Here is an 18,409-nt window from a genome sequence, read left to right on the forward strand (position 1 = left end):
GTTCACCTGTGTGTAATTTAATCTCAGTATAAATACAGCTGTTCTGTGAAGCACTCATGGGTTTGTTAGAGAACCTTAGTGAACAAACAGCATAATGAAAGCCACTGAATACACCAGACAGGTCAGGGATAAAGTTGTGGAGAAGTTTAAAGCAGGGTTAGGTTATAAAAAAAATATCCCAATCTGGAGGAGCTGCAGAAATTCATAGCTCAGGTGGCAGAATCTGTCCACATAACTATTATTCGTGGCATTCCACAAATCTGGCCTTTATAGTAGAGTGGCAAGAAGAAAGCCATTGTTGAAAGAAAGCTATAAGAAGTCCCATTTGCAGTTTGCGAGAAGCCATATGGGGGACACAGCAAACATTTGGAAGAAGGTTCTCTGGTAAGATGATTTAACTTTTTGGCCTAAAAGCAAAATGCTATGTGTGGTGGAAATGCTATGTTGGTGGCAGCATCATGTTGTGGATATGCTTTTCCTCAGCAGGAACAGGGAAGTTGGTCAGAGTTGATGGGATGGAGCCAAATTCAGGACAATCTTAGAAGTCTGCAAACGACTTGAGGCTGGGGAGGAGGTTCACTTTCCACAAGTAAAAAGACCCTAAACATACAGCCAGAGCTACAATGGAATGAATTAGATCAAAGCATATTCATGTGTTAGCCCTTGTACACACGGTCGGAGAATCTGTTGGAATGTGTCCTATCGGACCGTTTTGGCGGATAATCTGACTGTGTGTGGTATGCATCGGACTGTTTCCGTCGTAATATCCGTCGGACCAAATTTTCCAACTTCCTGGAAATATTTTCGGACAAAGTGCCACGCATGCTCAGATCAAATTCCTAGACCAAAGCTATTGGCTAGTAGCCTGAACGTAGTCCCGGCGTAACGAAATAAAGTTATCACGTTACGAACGATCGGATTTTCCGACAACTTCGTCCGACCGTGTGTATGCAACAGTTTCGGACAGAATCCGTCGGATTTGGTTGTCGGAATCTCCGACCGTGTGTACAAGGGCTAAGAATGGCCCAGTCAAAGTCCAGACCTAAATCCAATTAAGAATCTGTGACAAGACTTGAAAATTGCTATTCACAGATGCTCACCATCTAATCCGACAGAGCTTGAGCTATTTTGCAAAGTAGAATTGGCAAAAATGTCACTCTCTAGATGTGCAAAGCTGGTAGAGACATCCACAAAAAGACTTGCAGCTGTAATTACAGAGAAAGGTGGTTCTACAAGATATTGACTTAGGGGGTCTGAATACAAATGCATGCACACTTTTCACATATTTATTTGTAAGCCCTGTGCACTCCTGCCTACCCTGTACTGTGTCCTTCTGCCTGCCCTGTGCCGTCCTACCCACCCTGTACTGTGCCCTCCCGCTCACCCTGTACCCCCCTGCCTGCCCTATACTCTCCTGCCCGCCCTGTACTGTGCCCTACTACCCAACCTGTACTGTACCTCCCATACTGTACCCACCTGCCCACCTTGTATTATGTTCTCCTGACTCTCCATACTGTACCCTCCTCACCCTGTAGTGTCTTCTGTGCACTCCTGTGTACAGACACACTGTACATATATACAAGCCACATTTATGACAGGCGGGCAGCATGCACATATAGAGGAAAAAAGAGTAAGAGCAGTGTGTGCTGGGGGAAAATAGGGCTGGTACATACAGGGGTGCAGTGTGGAGAGGGTCAGACAGTGTGTACAGGGGGTAAGGCGTGTTTAGGGGTGGAATTAGAGGTGGAGCAACTGGTGGCGTGTAACTATTAAGGCCTGGCTAATAGCTCAGGACTTGAAATTTTGAGCCCTGTTTATGATGTCTGTACTGTGTGCACTGTCTGTTCTTTGTGTACTGGGTGCGTCGTGTGGGAGTATTCTTTGATGTGTTTGCACTCAGTGCACTCTGTTCTGCGTGTGCTTTGTATTGTGGATGTGCATTCTTGTACAGTGCATTGTGTATACTCTGTGGTATGTTTTGTGTGTTTGCAATGCTAAGTGTCAGTTTCTAGGATTGTAAGTAATCTGGAGCACCTTTGAGCACCCAAAAGAAAACAGTGAGTGTGGCCAAATTGTGTTAATCGTGGAAAGGGCTTAAAGGGATGTGGTTAAATAAAACCAGAGCATCCTTGTACCCATGAAATAATTTCTCTTAATCATACAGTACAGGACACAGGCTGAATATTGATAGACCTTGGGTTTTTGGCTCATGCTTCCAGGTGACTAGACTTACCCTACTTGGGGAGTCTTCAGTTTTTTGCTAGTGTCCTCCAGTGATGATCATCTATGCTTGCTAAACTGTATCAGAAAGATGCATATACAGGGGATCAGATCATGTGATCAAACTGGAGTGGCATGAAAATTGGTAAGTACTGTTTATGCATCTTTCTTGTTCAAAAGTTTTTATTTTATGTTAAAATAAATTACATGTATAGAATATAAGACAAATTATTTGATACCACAAATAAAAAGACATATTGAAGTACGGATATAAAGCAAAGAAGAATTTCAAGATATTCTCATGGGAATGACAATAAATGGCCTTATATATTTTAGAATTTGAAAACATTCTTATAGCTGAGTTTTAAACATTTTAATCCCAAGAAAATATAAATATGTCTAAAAGAAAATATATGATTTTAAAGTTTTGACCATAACTTCTAAAGTATGTTTATAGTAAATATTATATAGTAAGGAAGGAACATAAAAGGTATATAGGAGGGGAAGGGGAGGGAATAATTCTCCGGAGGAGGTTTTATATATCAGCTAATGCTGTAATTCTATAAAAATCTTAATCACCATAACAATAAAACTCGGTTATCAATATTATCTGGCGTATAATATTTAATCCAGGGTTTCCATATGATATCAAACTTTGTCATCTGGTTTTTATCTATAGCGTCCATTTTAGCATGGATGAAAGATTGATTCATTCTACGTTTGGTTTCTGCAATATTCACCACGTCTGTTTTCCACGCATTGGCTATAGTCTGCTTTGCGGCTATCAGGAATGTAAGAACTAATTTTAATTGTTTCTGATTCAGAAAGGCTGGTTTTAAATTAAGGAGAGCTATAATTGGGTCTGGAAAAATTGGACGATCAAAAAATGTTGTAATTATCAGAAAGATCTTTTTCCAAAATGATTGTACAATTGGACAATGCCACCAGGTATGTATATAGGTACCTTTTTCTGGACAGCCATGAAAGCAGAGGCCAGTGTTGTCTGTCGAGAATTTGGCGATTCTCGCAGGAACCAAATACCAGCGTGTGAGAACTTTATATGATTCAGACGCCAATATATTTATAGAGGAAGATTTTGTGAAAGACCATATGTTGGACCAAGACCTAGAATCGATCGTACAATCCAAATCTTTTTCCCACTTGGCCACATATTTAGGTATAACAGTATTAGAATTAGATATCAATTGTGTATACAATGATGTAATACGACCTTTAGCATGTGGTTCCTTGAGACAAAATCTTTCAAATTGAGAAATATTATGTAAGTTTACATTTAAATTGAGAAGAGGAGTATAAAAAATTTTGATTTGGAGATATCTGAATATTTCTGATTGTGGAAGCTTGTATAATTCACATAGATCTGTAAAAGATTTTATTGATGTAGTTGAAGTTAAATTATATAGACAAGTGATACCAGCCTTAGACCAAGCTTTAAAGGTTTTGGGATATTTCCAGGCTGGGTAAAAAGTCGGATTCTTGTAAAAAGATAATAGCGGATTTTGTGGAGATTGCAGACCATGTGAATTTCTATACCTATCCCATATAGATAGAGAGTGCTTAGAAATGGGGTTATTTATAGACTTACGATCCGCAGGTTGTAACCATAATATATTGTTTATAGGAAGAGGAACACAGTCTACAGCTTCAATGAGGACCCATAAAGGAATCTCTGTAGAAGAGTGATATTTTGTTAATTGAGATAATTGAGCTGCCTTATAATATAGGTTAAAGTCTGGAAATCCCAAACCACCCAAAGCTTTGGGGAGAACAAGTGTTTTTTTGTGAAATCTGGGTTTGATTTTCCCCCAAGTAAATTTCGTTACTTTTTGTTGAATCAGCCTAAGAAAATATGCAGGAATATGAATTGGGAGAGTTCTGAATAAATATAAAAATTTCGGAAGAACAGACATTTTTATGATATTGATTTTCCCAAACCATGATATCGGCATTGATGACCAATTAGATAACGACCTTGTAACATTTTTTAATAGAGCTGGGTAATTAGCTGCAAATAAATCTGAGGGGTTAGGAGTAAACTGCACACCCAGATATGGGAGGCTATGATCTACCCACTTAAAGGGTAGTGAATTTTGTAAAGATTGTTTATCTTTCTCGACAAGTGAAATGTTTCACCACTTCCCGACCGCCGCACGACGATGTACGTCGACAGAATGGCACGGGCAGGCATAAGGGCTTACATGTACGTCCTTGCCTGCCCGCCGGTCGGGGGCCCGATCGGCCCCCGCCCGGTGCCTGCGGCGGTCGGTATTCGTTCGGGAGCGATCCCGGACGAGGGGACGGCCATTCATTCATGGCCACCCCCTCGCGATCGCTCCCGACGAATGAAAATGTCCCGTGACATCATTTCCTCTCCTGTAATGTAAACACAGGAGAGGAAGTGATGTATTCTCTCCTCCGTGTCGGTATTTTTCGTTCCGGCACCGAGGAGAGAGGTTCGGTGAGTTGCACCAACACACCACACATACAGTAGAACATGCCAGGCACACTCACACCCCCCCTTTACCCCCCGATCACCCCCCAATTACCCCTGCCCCCCCCAGTCACAGTGACACCAATTGCTTTTTTTTTTTTTTTTGCATTGGTGTCATTTGTGACTGTAATAACTGTTAGGGCAGTTAGGGTTAGCCCCTTTTAGTTCTAATGTGCCCCCCTAACCCCCCCAATAAAGGTTTAACCCCGTGATCACCCCCCGTCGCCAGTGTCACTAAGGCTGGGTTCACATTGCAGCGGTTTATGAGAACGAATGTGATTCGCACCGCACTGCAGTGCAAATCACATCCGATCTCTGTGCGATTCGAGTTCAGCCATACAGATAGTATGGCTGAATTCGTGTCGCACCCGCCGCAAATTCGCACAGGACCCTTTTTTTGGCCCGCAGCAGAATCGGATCGCATGGGTGTTCACACCATGCGATCCGAGTTTGCAGATCGCACTGCGATATGCGAACTGATATGGGGGTGTCATTAACATTTCACTGACACTCCCAGCAGTTCGCATAGGGCAGTGTGAACTGCCGCCGGGAGGCATGCGATGCGGGAACCCGCCGCGGATTCATGGCGTTCCCGCATCGCTCCAGTGTGAACCCAGCCTAATAAGCGATAGTTTTTCTGATCGCTGTATTAGTGTCACAGGTGACGCTAGTTAGGCAGGTAGGTATTTAGGTTCGCCGCAGCTTTTTATAGCGCCAGGGACCCCCATATACTACCGCATAAAGCCCCCTGATTGCCCCCTAGTTAACCCTTTCACCAGTGATCACCATATAACTGTTACAGGTGACGCTGGTTGGTTAGTTATTTTTTTATAGTTTCAGGGCACCCGCCATTTATTACCTAATAAAGGTTTAACCCCCTGATCACCCGGCGGGTGTCATTTGTGACTGTAATAACTGTTAGGGCAGTTAGGGTTAGCCCCCTTTAGTTCTAAGGTACCCCCCTAACCCCCCCAATAAAGGTTTAACCCCGTGATCACCCCCCGTCGCCAGTGTCACTAAGGCTGGGTTCACATTGCAGCGGTTTATGAGAACGGATGTGATTCGCACCGCACTGCAGTGCAAATCACATCCGATCTCTGTGCGATTCGAGTTCAGCCATACAGATAGTATGGCTGAATTCGTGTCGCACCCGCCGCAAACTCGTACGGGACCCTTTTTGTGGTCCGCAGCAGAATCGGATCGCATGGGTGTTCACACCATGCGATCCGAGTTTGCAGATCGCACTGCGATATGCGAACTGATCTGGGGGTGTCATTAACATTTCACTGACACTCCCAGCAGTTCGCATAGGGCAGTGTGAACTGCCGCCGGGAGGCATGTGATGCGGGGACCCGCCGCGGATTCGTGGCGTTCCCGCATCGCTCCAGTGTGAACCCAGCCTAATAAGCGATCGTTTTTCTGATCACTGTATTAGTGTCACAGGTGACGCTAGTTAGGCAGGTAGGTATTTAGGTTCGCCGCAGCTTTTTATAGCGCCAGGGACCCCCATATACTACCGCATAAAGCCCCCTGATTGCCCCCTAGTTAACCCTTTCACCAGTGATCACCATATAACTGTTACAGGTGACGCTGGTTGGTTAGTTATTTTTTTTATAGTTTTAGGGCACCCGCCATTTATTACCTAGTCTCACTAGTGTACCCCTAAATTTAGGGGTGTCTACTTTCCAAAATGGGGTCATTTGGGGGGGGTTTGTGCCATCTTGGCATTTTATGGCCTTCAAAACTGTAACGCCCTTAGAAAGCCTGAAGGCGGTGCTTGGTTTTCGGGGCCCCGTACGCGGCTAGGCTCCCAAAAAGTCCCACATATGTGGTATCCCCGTACTCAGGAGAAGCAGCAGAATTTATTTTGGGGTGTTATTTCACATATGCCCATGGCATGCGTGAGCAATATATCATTTAGTGACAACTTTGTGAAAAAAAAAAAAAGTTTGTAATTTTCCCGCAACTTGTGGCAAAATATAAAATATTCCATGGACTCAAAATGCCTCTCAGCAAATAGCTTGGGGTGTCTACTTTCTAAAATGGGGTCATTTGTGGGGGTTTTGTGCCATCTTGGCATTTTATGGCCTTCAAAACTGTAATAGGTAGTGAGAAGTGAAATCAAAAATTTACGCCCTTAGAAAGCCTGAAGGCGGTGCTTGGTTTTCGGGGCCCTGTACGCGGCTAGGCTCCCAAAAAGTCCCACATATGTGGTATCCCCGTACTCAGGAGAAGCAGCAGAATTTATTTTGGGGTGTCATTTCACATATGCCCATAGCATGTGTGAGCAATATATCATTTAGTGACAACTTTGTGTAAAAAAAAAAAAAAAAAAACATTTTTTTGTCATTATTCAATCGCTTGAGGCAAAAAAATAAAATATTCAATGGGCTCAACATGCCACTTATCAATTTCCTTAGGGTGTCTACTTTCCAAAATGGGGTCATTTGGGGGGGTTTTGTACTGCCCTGCCATTTTAGCACCTCAAGAAATGAGATAGGCAGTCGTAAACTAAAAGCTGCGTAAATTCCAGAAAACGTACCTTAGTTTGTAGATGTGCCAACTTTTGCGCAAACCAATAAATATACAATTATTGACTTTTTTTTTACCAAAGACATGTGGCTGAATACATTTTGGCCTAAATGTATGACTAAAATTGAGTTTATTGGATTTTTCGAATAACAAAAAGTAGAAAATATAATTTTTTTTCAAAATTTGCGGTCTTTTTACGTTTATATCGCAAAAAATAAAAATCGCAGAGGCAATCAAATACCATCAAAAGAAAGCTCTATTTGTGAGAAGAAAAGGACGCAAATGTTGTTTGGGTACAACATTTCATGACCGCGCAATTACCAGTTAAAGCAGCGCAGTGCCAAATTGTAAAAAGACCTCTGGTCATTTACCAGCAAAATGGTCCGGTCTGAAGGTGGTTAATGCTGAAGATTTTTGAATATTGACCTTAAGGCCCGAAATAAATGAGAATTCTTGTAGTACAACCATAAGATTTGGGGCCGAAACATGTGGAGAAGATAGAAAAAGGAGAATATTGTCTGCGAATAAACAGAGCTTATGATGAAAGCCACCCATTTCAATACCTGTTATAGTGTGTTCCATCCTAATTCTTTGTGCTAAAGGTTCAATGAGTAAAGCAAATAATAATGGCGAAAGTGGACATCCTTGACGAGTCCCCCTCAGTATATTAAACTCGTCCAATTTGTACCCTGCATATCTGATATAAGCTTTGGGATCTTGATACAATCTAGAGATCCATCGTAAAAAATTAGGGCCGAATCCCCATTTGCAAAGGGTATAGTTCATATATGACCATGATACTGTGTCAAAAGCTTTCATAATATCTAAAGAAAGAAAACAAGTGGGAATACGTATTTTTTTTAGCGGCATGTGACAAGAGTGTTGCACGTCTAATATTATCTCCTGCTTGACGTAATGGAATGAAGCCCACATGATCACGATGTATAAGATTGCCTATAATAGTATTTAATGTGTTAGCTAGAATTTTGGCTAAAATTTTTATGTCCAAATTTAGTAACGAAATAGGGCGATAATTAGACCATATTGAATCGTCTGTGTGAGGTTTAGGGAGCATACAGATAATTGCAGTCAGGGTTTCTCTTCTAAAAGAATGACCTTCCAAAAGGGAATTAAAAGTGTTTGTCAAGACTGGAGATAGGGTGTCTACAAACGTTTTGTAATACAGCGCAGAAAAACCATCAGGACCTGGCCTTTTATTTAGTTTCAGATTTTTGATAACTTCAGATACCTCTATAATTTACACTGGTTCCTCCATCATTTCCATTTGTGTTTTAGAAAGTGTCGGTAGAGATATATGAGAGAAAAAATCATTCGCTCTAGAAGGGTCCAACTCATTATTAGAAGAGTATAAATTTTTTAATTGTGTTTTGAATTTTTGTAATATTTTTAAAGGCTTATTTGTGTATACCCCCCTAGAGATTTTCAGACCTATCGATTTCGTTGGGTTCTGGCAGGATTTTAATGCCCTGGCTAATAGTGTGTGAGGTTTATTCGCATTGATATAGAAAATGTGTTGTGATCTCTTCATGGTTTTAACCGCTGCTTCAGTAAGGAATAGATCAAATTCCAATTTAGCTTTGTCAAGATTTATTTTAGATAAAGAAGAAGGGTTATTTTGGAATGCTGTGTGACATTTATTGAAATTTGTTTCTAAAGTCTGACAAAGGATTTTCCGCTCTCTGTTGAATATGTTTGCTTGCTGTAGACATATGCCACAGAGAACAGGTTTGTGTGCTTCCCATAATGTAGTCGGAGAGACGTCAGGTGTGGAGTTATATTTTATATAATCTTTGAGCGCAATTTCAATATTATTTTTATGAGCTGGATTTTTGAGTAGGAAATCTCTTAATATCCATGTTGGATCTTTTTTTTTTGGAATTATAGAGGCAACAGTAATGTAGAGTGCACTATGGTCAGACCATGGGATGGGAATCATTTTTGTAGATATTATTTCTGGAATTAGCCCTATGGACATAAATATATGGTCTATCCTAGAGAATGAGCGTTGAGGGAACGAGTAATGTGTGTATTGTCTCTTGGTTGGATTCAATTCTCTCCAAGTATCTACTAGGTTATGTTTTGTAATTAGTTTTGATAAGAGTTGTTTGTCTGCTGTATGTGACTGTGGGATTGGTGATTTATCCAAAAATGGAAATATGGTCTGATTAGAATCTCCACATAGAATTGTAGTACCTATTTTGTGGTGTTCTATAGTTTGAAATAAATGAGAAAGAAAAGAAATAGGATTTTTGTTAGGAGCGTAGTATGATGTAATGGTGATAGCGGTATCAAGTAGGTGTCCTTTAAGAATCAAGTAACAACCTTCTGGATCCTTGATTTCCTTCATTAGTGAAAATGGTGTATTGCGATGGAAAGCTATAAGCACACCTCGTTTTTTAGAGGAGGCCGAAGCTGTGTATACTTGGGGGTAGTCTTTACTGAAAAATTTGGGAGTGGATTGTGACGCAAAATGAGTCTCTTGGAGGCAAACTATATGTGCTTTTTTGGATGAAAATGTGCGGAAGGCTTTAGTGCGTTTGTGTGGAACGTTTAGTCCCTGAGCATTTAATGATATGATGTTTAATGGGGCCATGGAGTTGGGAAAAGTAAATATATGTTGGTGTTTATGTTAGAACGTGTGTCATATAAGAAATTATTTGTCTCCAGAGTATAGGGGTGGAGGGAGGGAGGGGAAAGGAGATAATGACTGAAAAAGAAAATACAATTAATATACAGTGGTGTGAAAAAGTGTTTGCCCCCTTCCTCATTTCCTGTTCCTTTGCATGTTTGTCACGCTTAAGTGTTTCGGAACATCAAACCAATTTAAACAATAGTCAAGGACAACACAAGTAAACACAAAATGCAATTTGTAAATGAAGGTGTTTATTATTAAAGGTGAAAAAAAATCCAAACCATCATGGCCCTGTGTGAAAAAGTGATTGCCCCCTAAACCTAATAACTGGTTGGGCCACCCTTAGCAGCAACAACTGCAACCAAGCGTTTGCGATAACGTGCAATGAGGCTTTTACAGCGTCCTGGAGGAATTTTGGCCCACTCATCTTTGCAGAATTGTCCTAATTCAGTTACATTAGAGGGTTTTCGAGCATGAACAGCCTTTTTAAGGTCATACCACAACATCTCAATAGGATTCAGGTCAGGACTTTGGCTAGGCCACTTCAAAGTCTTCATTTTGTTTTTCTTCAGCCATTCGGTGGTGGACTTGCTGGTGTGTTTAGGATCATTGTCCTGCTGCAGAACCCAAGTTCGTTTCAGCTTGAGTACACGAACAGATGGTCGGACATTCTCCTTCAGGATCTCTTGGTAGACAGCAGAATTCATAGTTCCTTTTATCACGGCAAGTCTTCCGGGTCCTGAAGCAGCAAAACAGCCCCAGACCATCACACTACCACCACCATATTTTACTGTTGGTATAATGTTCTTTTTATGAAATGCAGTGTTCCTTCTACGCCAGATATACTTGGACACACACCTTCCAAAGAGTTCCACTATTGTCTCATCGGTCCACAGAATGTTGTCCCAAAAGTCTTGGGGATCATCAAGATGTGTTGTGGAGAAATTGAGACGAGCTTTGATGTTCTTTTTGCTCAGCAGTGGTTTTCTCCTTGGAACTCTGCCATGCAGGCCATTTTTGCCCAGTCTTTTCCTGATGGTGGAGGCATGAACGCTGACCTTAACTGAGGCAAGTGAGGCCTGCAGTTCCTTGGACGTTGTTGTGGGGTCTTTTGTGACCTCTTGGATGAGTCGTCGCTGCGCTCTTGGGGTAATTTTGGGCGGCCGGCCACTCCTGGGAAGGTACACCACTGTTCCATGTCTTCGCCATTTGTGGATAATGGCTCTCACTGTGGTTCGCTGGATTCCCAAAGCTTTGGAAATGGCTTTAAAACCCTTTCCAGACTGATAGATCTCAATTACTTTCTTTCTCAATTGTTCCTGAATTTCTTTGGGTCTCGGCATGATGTGTAGCTTTTAAGGATCTTCTGGTGGACCTTACTGTGTCAAGCAGCTCCTATTTAAGTGATGCCTTGATTGTGAGCAGGTGTGGCAATAATCAGGCCTGGGTGTGGCTAGAGAAATTGAACTCAGGTGTGGACAACCACAGTTATAGTATGTTTTAATAAGGGGGGCAATCACTTTTTCACACATGGCCATGATGGTTTGGATTTTTTTTCACCTTTAATAATAAACACCTTCATTTACAAATTGCATTTTGTGTTTACTTGTGTTGTCCTTGACTATTGTTTAAATTGGTTTGATGTTCCGAAACACTTAAGTGTGACAAACATGCAAAGGAACAGGAAATGAGGAAGGGGGCAAACACTTTTTCACACCACTGTACAATATTGAAATATATCTTAACATATCTATGTTCTTAATGTGTCCGTTGGGAGGAGAAAAACTCTCCCTCCAAGGGTACATGAGCCACTGTCAACTGCCCAGTGTACACTGAGCTGCTGAGGGTAGCAAGAGAGGGCGCAAGGAACTTCCCTGCAGAACACCAAGAGCCAATCATATAATTAAATTTTTCAAGCTCAAAATAAAAATGTAAGATTAAGGCAACCTCAGAGACAAAGAAGAGAAGAGAGAGAAAAAAAAAACAGTTATAATAAGGTGCCTAAATTATTAGGAACATTACTTAAATAAGATTATGTTAAAAATATTGATTGGAAGTCAGAGAAAAAACTCGTCAGTAGCCATTCTGTTGAAAAGGCAAGATAGTAGCCTCAGTACAAGTGTTTATCAGTTCATAGTGTCAGCCAGATCTGGAGGTGGAGATTGTATGCGACTTCTTTTCTGTGGATTATAGTCGTCTTCTCTTCTGGAAGCAGAGGAGGGATTATCAGCATATGAGGATGATTTTTGGCGAGTGTCCGCAGCATCTCTTGATGTGTTTATCATCCCAAGTTTCTGTAAAGTAGTTTGCAGGTCCTTAGCTGTTCGGCACATATATTTGCGACTTTGGAAAGTAAAACGCACTGAGAAAGGAAAGCCCCATTGGTAGATTATGTCATTTCGCTGTAATATTTGCAGTAGTGGTTTCAGGATTCTTCTTTTGTTGATTGTGATTTGTGAGAGGTCTGTGAATAATTGATATTTATGACCCTGGAAAATTAGGGGATCTTTATTTCTAGCTGTATTTAGCAGTAGTTCCTTAGTGCGGTAGAAATGCAATTTTGCGATAATGTCACGGGGAGGACCATCTGTTTTCTTTGGTGCTAGGGCTCTATGAACCCGGTCCATTTCAAGACGCTCTAGTGGGATAGCTGGCTGTAATTCTTGAAAAATGCAGTAATAGCACCGTTTAAATCAGTCACAGATTCGGGTATTCCTCTAATACTTATATTGGAGCGTCTTGCACGATTTTCTAAATCCTCCAATTTGGATTGTAATATGTCATTTTCCTCTTTAAGAAAATCAATTTCTGAGGCAATGTTAGATGTATAATTTTCCAGATTGTCTGCTCTAATTTCCAGTGCTGATGTACGCTGACCAAGTTCTGTAATTTCTTTAGTAAGTTTTGTGGTGATGGTATCTGTAGTGGATTTTAGTGATTTTTGAAGCAGATTTTCTATTTGTTTCAGCGTTACAGGAGGGGATAAGTCTTTTTGTGTGGAAAGTTCTAAATTCTCCAGAACTGACATATTTTTCTCAGGTATTTGGCTACAGAGATGTGCCTTTAATGAGAGAACATCTTTATATAAAGCAGCAGAAGGGGCTGTCTGTTTGATCTCCTCACTGTGTCTCCCCTCAGAGGGGGAGGGTTTCAGTGCCATACTGCTGTATGTGTGAGGCGGCGCTTTCTTGTTAATTTTCTGCCTCATAAGTCTCCTCTGAGCCCCCGAATGTTACCTATGTAAGGTAGGGATATTTATCTACCGTTTGGTATGATATATGTGCGGAGGGTCAAATTACCTCCGCCGTTATATGGCTCCATTGTCCTGCTGAGAATGGAGCTCTAAGCCAGCATTACCTCTTGGCTCGGCTCCGCCTTCTGTCCCCGTACATCTTATGCATCTTTCTTATACAGACATACGTGTTAGATGAGGAGAAGGAGTATTTTTTTTTTTTTGTTGTTTTTTATATTAGTTAGAGTTAATTCATCTCTGTTTAATAACACTTTTAAAATAGGTTTCCTCCAAATGACTATTTAGAGTTTTTTTGAACTTCCTACCAGTCCAGCTTGACCTCTCCTTTAAAGCAGCAAATTTGATTGTTTTTTTTTACCCACAAACAGAGATTTCTTTTGGTGGTATTTGACCACCTCTATCTCTTTGAGCTGTAAACTAAAAAGTAAACTTTGAGAATTTAGATAGTAAAAAAAATGTATTTATCATTTTAGGCCAATATATATTCTTCTACATATTTTTGGAGGAATCTTACCCCGATTGACACATTTTGGGGACCAGTGACATTATTACATTGATCAGTGCTTTAAAAATGTACTGATCAATGTAAAATGGACACTGGCAGGGAAGTGGTTAACACTAGTGGGCGATCAAGGGGTTAAATGTGTTCCCTGGGTGTGTTCTACCTGTAGGGGGGATGGGCTCACTGGGACATGACTGAGATCACTGTTCCCAATCACTGGTAACAGAAGATCTCTGACATGTCATTAGGCAGAATGGGGAATTGTCTTGTTTACATAGGCAGTTCCCCATTTTGTCTTTGTTCACAGTGATCGCAGGGCACCAGCTGACATCGAGTCCACAGGACCCAGGGGCCCACTCCCGTGCTGTGCGGGCGTACTGCTATCCTCCTTGCACAGATCAACGTGGGCCTACGGCGGTTTGCGCAGGAGAGTCGACCTGTCACCATATGATGGCGGCTGGTTGGAAAAAGGTTAAAAAACAATAGTGTCAGGAGCATAGCAATAAAAGTAAAGATAGGAAGATAGTACTTTTTACAAGTGCAAATTTTAACTTTTTCTTTTTTGTGTAATTTGTAGGCGGACAAATAAAGGTGAAGGAATTGGATTGGCTTAAGAACGAATTTGGTACAGGTAATACAATTCAAATAAGCAAGCAACCTTCTTCCTATTGCCTATCATTTTTGTTTTTTAGACTAAGTGAAGTGTTCAGCCAAAGTCATTTTTATTAGATGCTGGTTAATGTTCCTTTAAAACTTAAGCTAAAAAAATTGCATTTTAACATGACGAATGGGATCAAATTTGGCACACTACCATTTTCTCTGGATGCAGTAGCGGTTGAGACCAACTATTAAGTACTTTTTAGGTGGTATTTGCTGTCTGTCAGATGGCCTATTTCAACCCTGACATTCAACTGGCCTATTTTTTTGCAGCTGTCCAGATATGGGCGAAACCTATGGTTACAGGTGTTTGGTATTGTGAGAATACTTCAACAGAAATCCTTACTTATGTTATCACAAGGTGCACTTCTTAATCAGAAACCTGACAGGATTACTGATTTATTTTCCCTTGTGACTCCTGTTTTGAATACCACAAAACACACAATAGTGAACATTTGGCTAACTGGTAGCTTTATCAGAAGTTAAATCCTGCATGCAATGCATGTTGATCAATGAAAATTCACAGCCAAATTACAGGGCTCTATGCCTAAATTTCAATGCGTTTGGGACCCATAAGTCAGCCACTTCCTCCCGTGAGACTTTGAATGTCATCTAGAAATCTGATGTATGCCAATTATCATATGGGGAACTAATAATGGACCTCAACCCCCCTCAGTCACCTTCTCCCCCCTCCCTTCTAGCTTATGAAATATATTAAAATTTTTGCATCTTTACTTTGATGTTAACTTTGTAAAGAGCAAATCCAATGAAAATCCTCATGCTATTTTCAAATGTTCCTTGTCATAAGGCTGAGGAGCCTTCCATGCTTTTATATGCCTAATTTTAAATCATGCTGGAACACGAGGTTAAAACATTTTTGTAGACTAGTGTTATAGATTACAAATTAGTAAGAAGTCTGCTGAACATTTTATGACTATTCAAGTCCTGTAGCTCTTTGGCCAAACTCTATTTATGAAGCTGTGACCAAACATTATACACTGTGGATAACTGGCTTCCTTCAGAAAACAACTTCTTTCTACAGTAATTTATGATAATCCTGCAGATTTACACCAATGAGAAGTTGTTCAGACCACTGGATCATCACACCACCTAGTCAAGTGCACTCAATAACCATTAAGTTTAGTAAGAACTTCCAGACCCAGAATATTCAAAGTGCCCAATAACAGTAATTGATGGGAATGGCTGAAATTTCCCTTGTAAAACAAAGATAAACTGTGATAAAGCAAACATATAGGCTGCCATTGCTAACCACCTGTAATATACTAGTTGGCTAATCTAATCAACTAAGTTTAAAGTTCTTGTAAAGCTTGTTTTTTTCTCAATAAAATATCCTCTGTACAATGGTTTGCACAGAGCAGGCCAGATCTTCTTCTCGGCTTCCCCACTGGCGCTCTGCAGGAGCTCCTTGTTGGTCAGTAGGACAGCCACCCAGAAGCATGCTTTTATATACTTGAATGATGTGCCCTCCAATAATGGTTGTAACACATCAAAGTATATTGCATGGACACTCATTGAAGTGCTTTATTGTATGTTTTTGTTAGCACGTGAAATAAATAAAAAGACTTAAAAGAGAAGTATGGGAATATTTTTTTTCTTACAATCATGCTTACCTAGGTGGATGCACCATCAGTGCAATGCTGCATCTGTCCCCTGCCACCTCTGCACTGAGAACCGAGCCATCGAACACTGCCGATGGCTTGGTTTTCTCAGCTCCCAGAGCAGAGAGCTGCTGCCTGTCAATCAGCAGCTCTCCTACTCTGCTCCTCCACGCTCACTGGAGCGCTGACTATCATCAGTTCAGGCACGTGCCAGAGTAGGGATGACACGGTGCGTGGACTGATCTGTGTAACATCAGCAGAATGCAGACTTTCAACCGCTCTCTGCTGAAAACAGGTCACGGGTGCAAAACTTATTGCACTCCTGTGACCCATAGGAGAAGCCCAGCCAAACGAGCTCAGGCTGGACTTTTCCTATAACAATAAAAATTGCATTCAAAAGGACATCAAACCTAAGTATATTAAATGCTTACTTGCAGTGTTTTTCCTTGCAATAAATATTTTTGTTATTAATTTGCAATATGCCTTTAACTCCTTCCGCCAATACACATATGTGGCCTCATGGAAGTGGGTCTTTTACCGCTGCACATCGCGCTCCCAGCACAGAGACCGAGATCTTGTCAAGAGCTCTGTGTCTCATTTTATTGATTGGGAACCAGGAGTCTCCAGTTCCTGATCAGCCAATTAGCTGCCACAGTGATCAGTCGCTGCATTGCATCTTTCTCCCCTTGCTATGGGAGAAAAATGTTAAACAAAAGTGTGTGGTAAAAAAAAAAATGTATAAAATAAAGAATATAGAGCTAGATCAAGGTTTGATCTACAGTGGGGAAAATAATTATTTGATCCCCTGCAGATTTGTAAGTTTGCCCACTTACAAAGAAATGAAGGGTCTATAATTGTATCTTGGGTGTATTTTAAATGATAGAGACAAAATAGTAACAAAAATTCCAGAAAAAAACACATGATACAAATGTTATATATTAAGTTGCAAGTCGTCAGTGAGTAAAATTATTTGATCCTCAAGCAAAACATGAATTTTATAAAATAAAAAAATAAAAAAATCTTTTTTTTTCCTTGTCGGATTTATTTTGTGCAAATGTAGGTGAAAAATGTATGTGGATAAGTGTGGTATGAATGTGAGTACATATGGGTAAAATGAAGTATTGATAGAAACAGATATGGAACGCAAAAGGTAAGACAAATAAAACCAGAACAATTTTAAAATGGATATATACAGTGATAGCGTATCTTTTGCTTATGCAGAATTTATCTGCATGTATTTGTACTTGGTGGAGAAACCCTTGTTGGCAAACATGTATGTAAGGTGTTTCTTGTAGTTGGTTACCAGGTTTGCACACATCTCGGGGGGGATTTTGGTCCACTCTTCTTTACAGAGCTCATCTAAATTCTTAAGATTTCTTTGCTGTCACTTGGCAACTTGAAGTTTCAGCTCCCTCCATAAATTTTCTATAGGATTAATGTCTGGAGACTGGCTAAGCCACTCCATGACTTTAATGTGCTTCTTCTTGAGCCACTCCTTTGTTGCCTTGGGGGTATGTTTTGGGTCATTTTCATGCTGGAAGAGACATCCACGACCCATATTCAGTGTTCTGGCTGAGGGAAGAAGGTTCTCATCCAAGATTTTACAATGCATGGCCCCGTTCATTGGCCCCTCAATGCAGCAAGATCGGCCTGTACTTTTAGCAGAGAAACCGCCCCAAAGCATGTTTCCACCTCCGTGTATGACTGTGGGGATGGTGTTCTTATGGTCATAGTCAGCATTTGTCTTCTTCCAAACACGGGCAGTCGAGTTAATGCCAAAGAGCTCAATTTTGGTCTCACCTGACCACAGCACTTTCTCCTAATCCTTCTCTGAATCATTTCAAGGTTCATCCGCAAACTTCAGATGGGCCTGTACATTATTATTTATTATACAGGATCTATATAGCACCTACAGTTTGCACAGTGCTTTATAACATGAGGGTAGACAGTACAATTAGAAAACAATTTAATACAGTAGAAATCAGAGAGCCCTGCTCATTAGCAATCTAAGAGCTGTACATGTGCCTTCTGACGGCAGATGGTATTACCAATAGTTCGTTAGGAACACCTACTTAAATTGACAGGACTAATCTGTGTGTCACATGAGCACATACAGTAGCCAGTCTGTGGAAGGCAGAATTATTGTTGGTTGGTAGGGGATCAAATATTTATTTTACTCACTGAACTGCAACTCAATTTATAACATTTGTATCATGTGTTTTTTCTGGACTTTTGGTTGATATTTCGCCTCTATCATTTTACAAAATCTGCAAGGGATCAAATAATTATTTTCCCCACTGTAGGTCAGTGTCAGGGTTAGTGTTCGGATCAAAAATCGCAGATCACTGCCATTACTAGTAAAAAAAAAGAATACAAATGCCATAAATCTCCCTATTTTGTAGACGCTATAACTTTTGCGCAAACCAATCAATATACGCTTATTGCGATTTTTTTATTTTTT

General features: G+C 40.6%; 1 protein-coding gene across 3 annotated transcripts in view; it reads left to right on the plus strand.

Moving 5' to 3' along the window:
• METTL22 (methyltransferase 22, Kin17 lysine) overlaps positions 1-18,409 on the plus strand; it is a 553,862-nt gene that overhangs the window by 417,111 nt on the left and 118,342 nt on the right. For 2 of the 3 annotated variants that reach the window (XM_077448831.1, XM_077448833.1), the window contains one exon: positions 14,250-14,303. The exons of the other annotated variant lie outside the window; for it this stretch is intronic. In XM_077448831.1, the coding sequence (XP_077304957.1) occupies positions 14,250-14,303 (54 nt within the window). The remainder of the gene's footprint in view (positions 1-14,249; positions 14,304-18,409) is intronic. 3 annotated transcript variants of the gene reach the window in all.

This window comes from Lithobates pipiens, unplaced genomic scaffold (assembly GCF_037356315.1).
Source record: "Lithobates pipiens isolate NorthernLeopardFrog02 unplaced genomic scaffold, aLitPip1_a1.2 Scaffold_22, whole genome shotgun sequence".
In the NCBI taxonomy this organism is placed as follows: domain Eukaryota; kingdom Metazoa; phylum Chordata; class Amphibia; order Anura; family Ranidae; genus Lithobates; species Lithobates pipiens.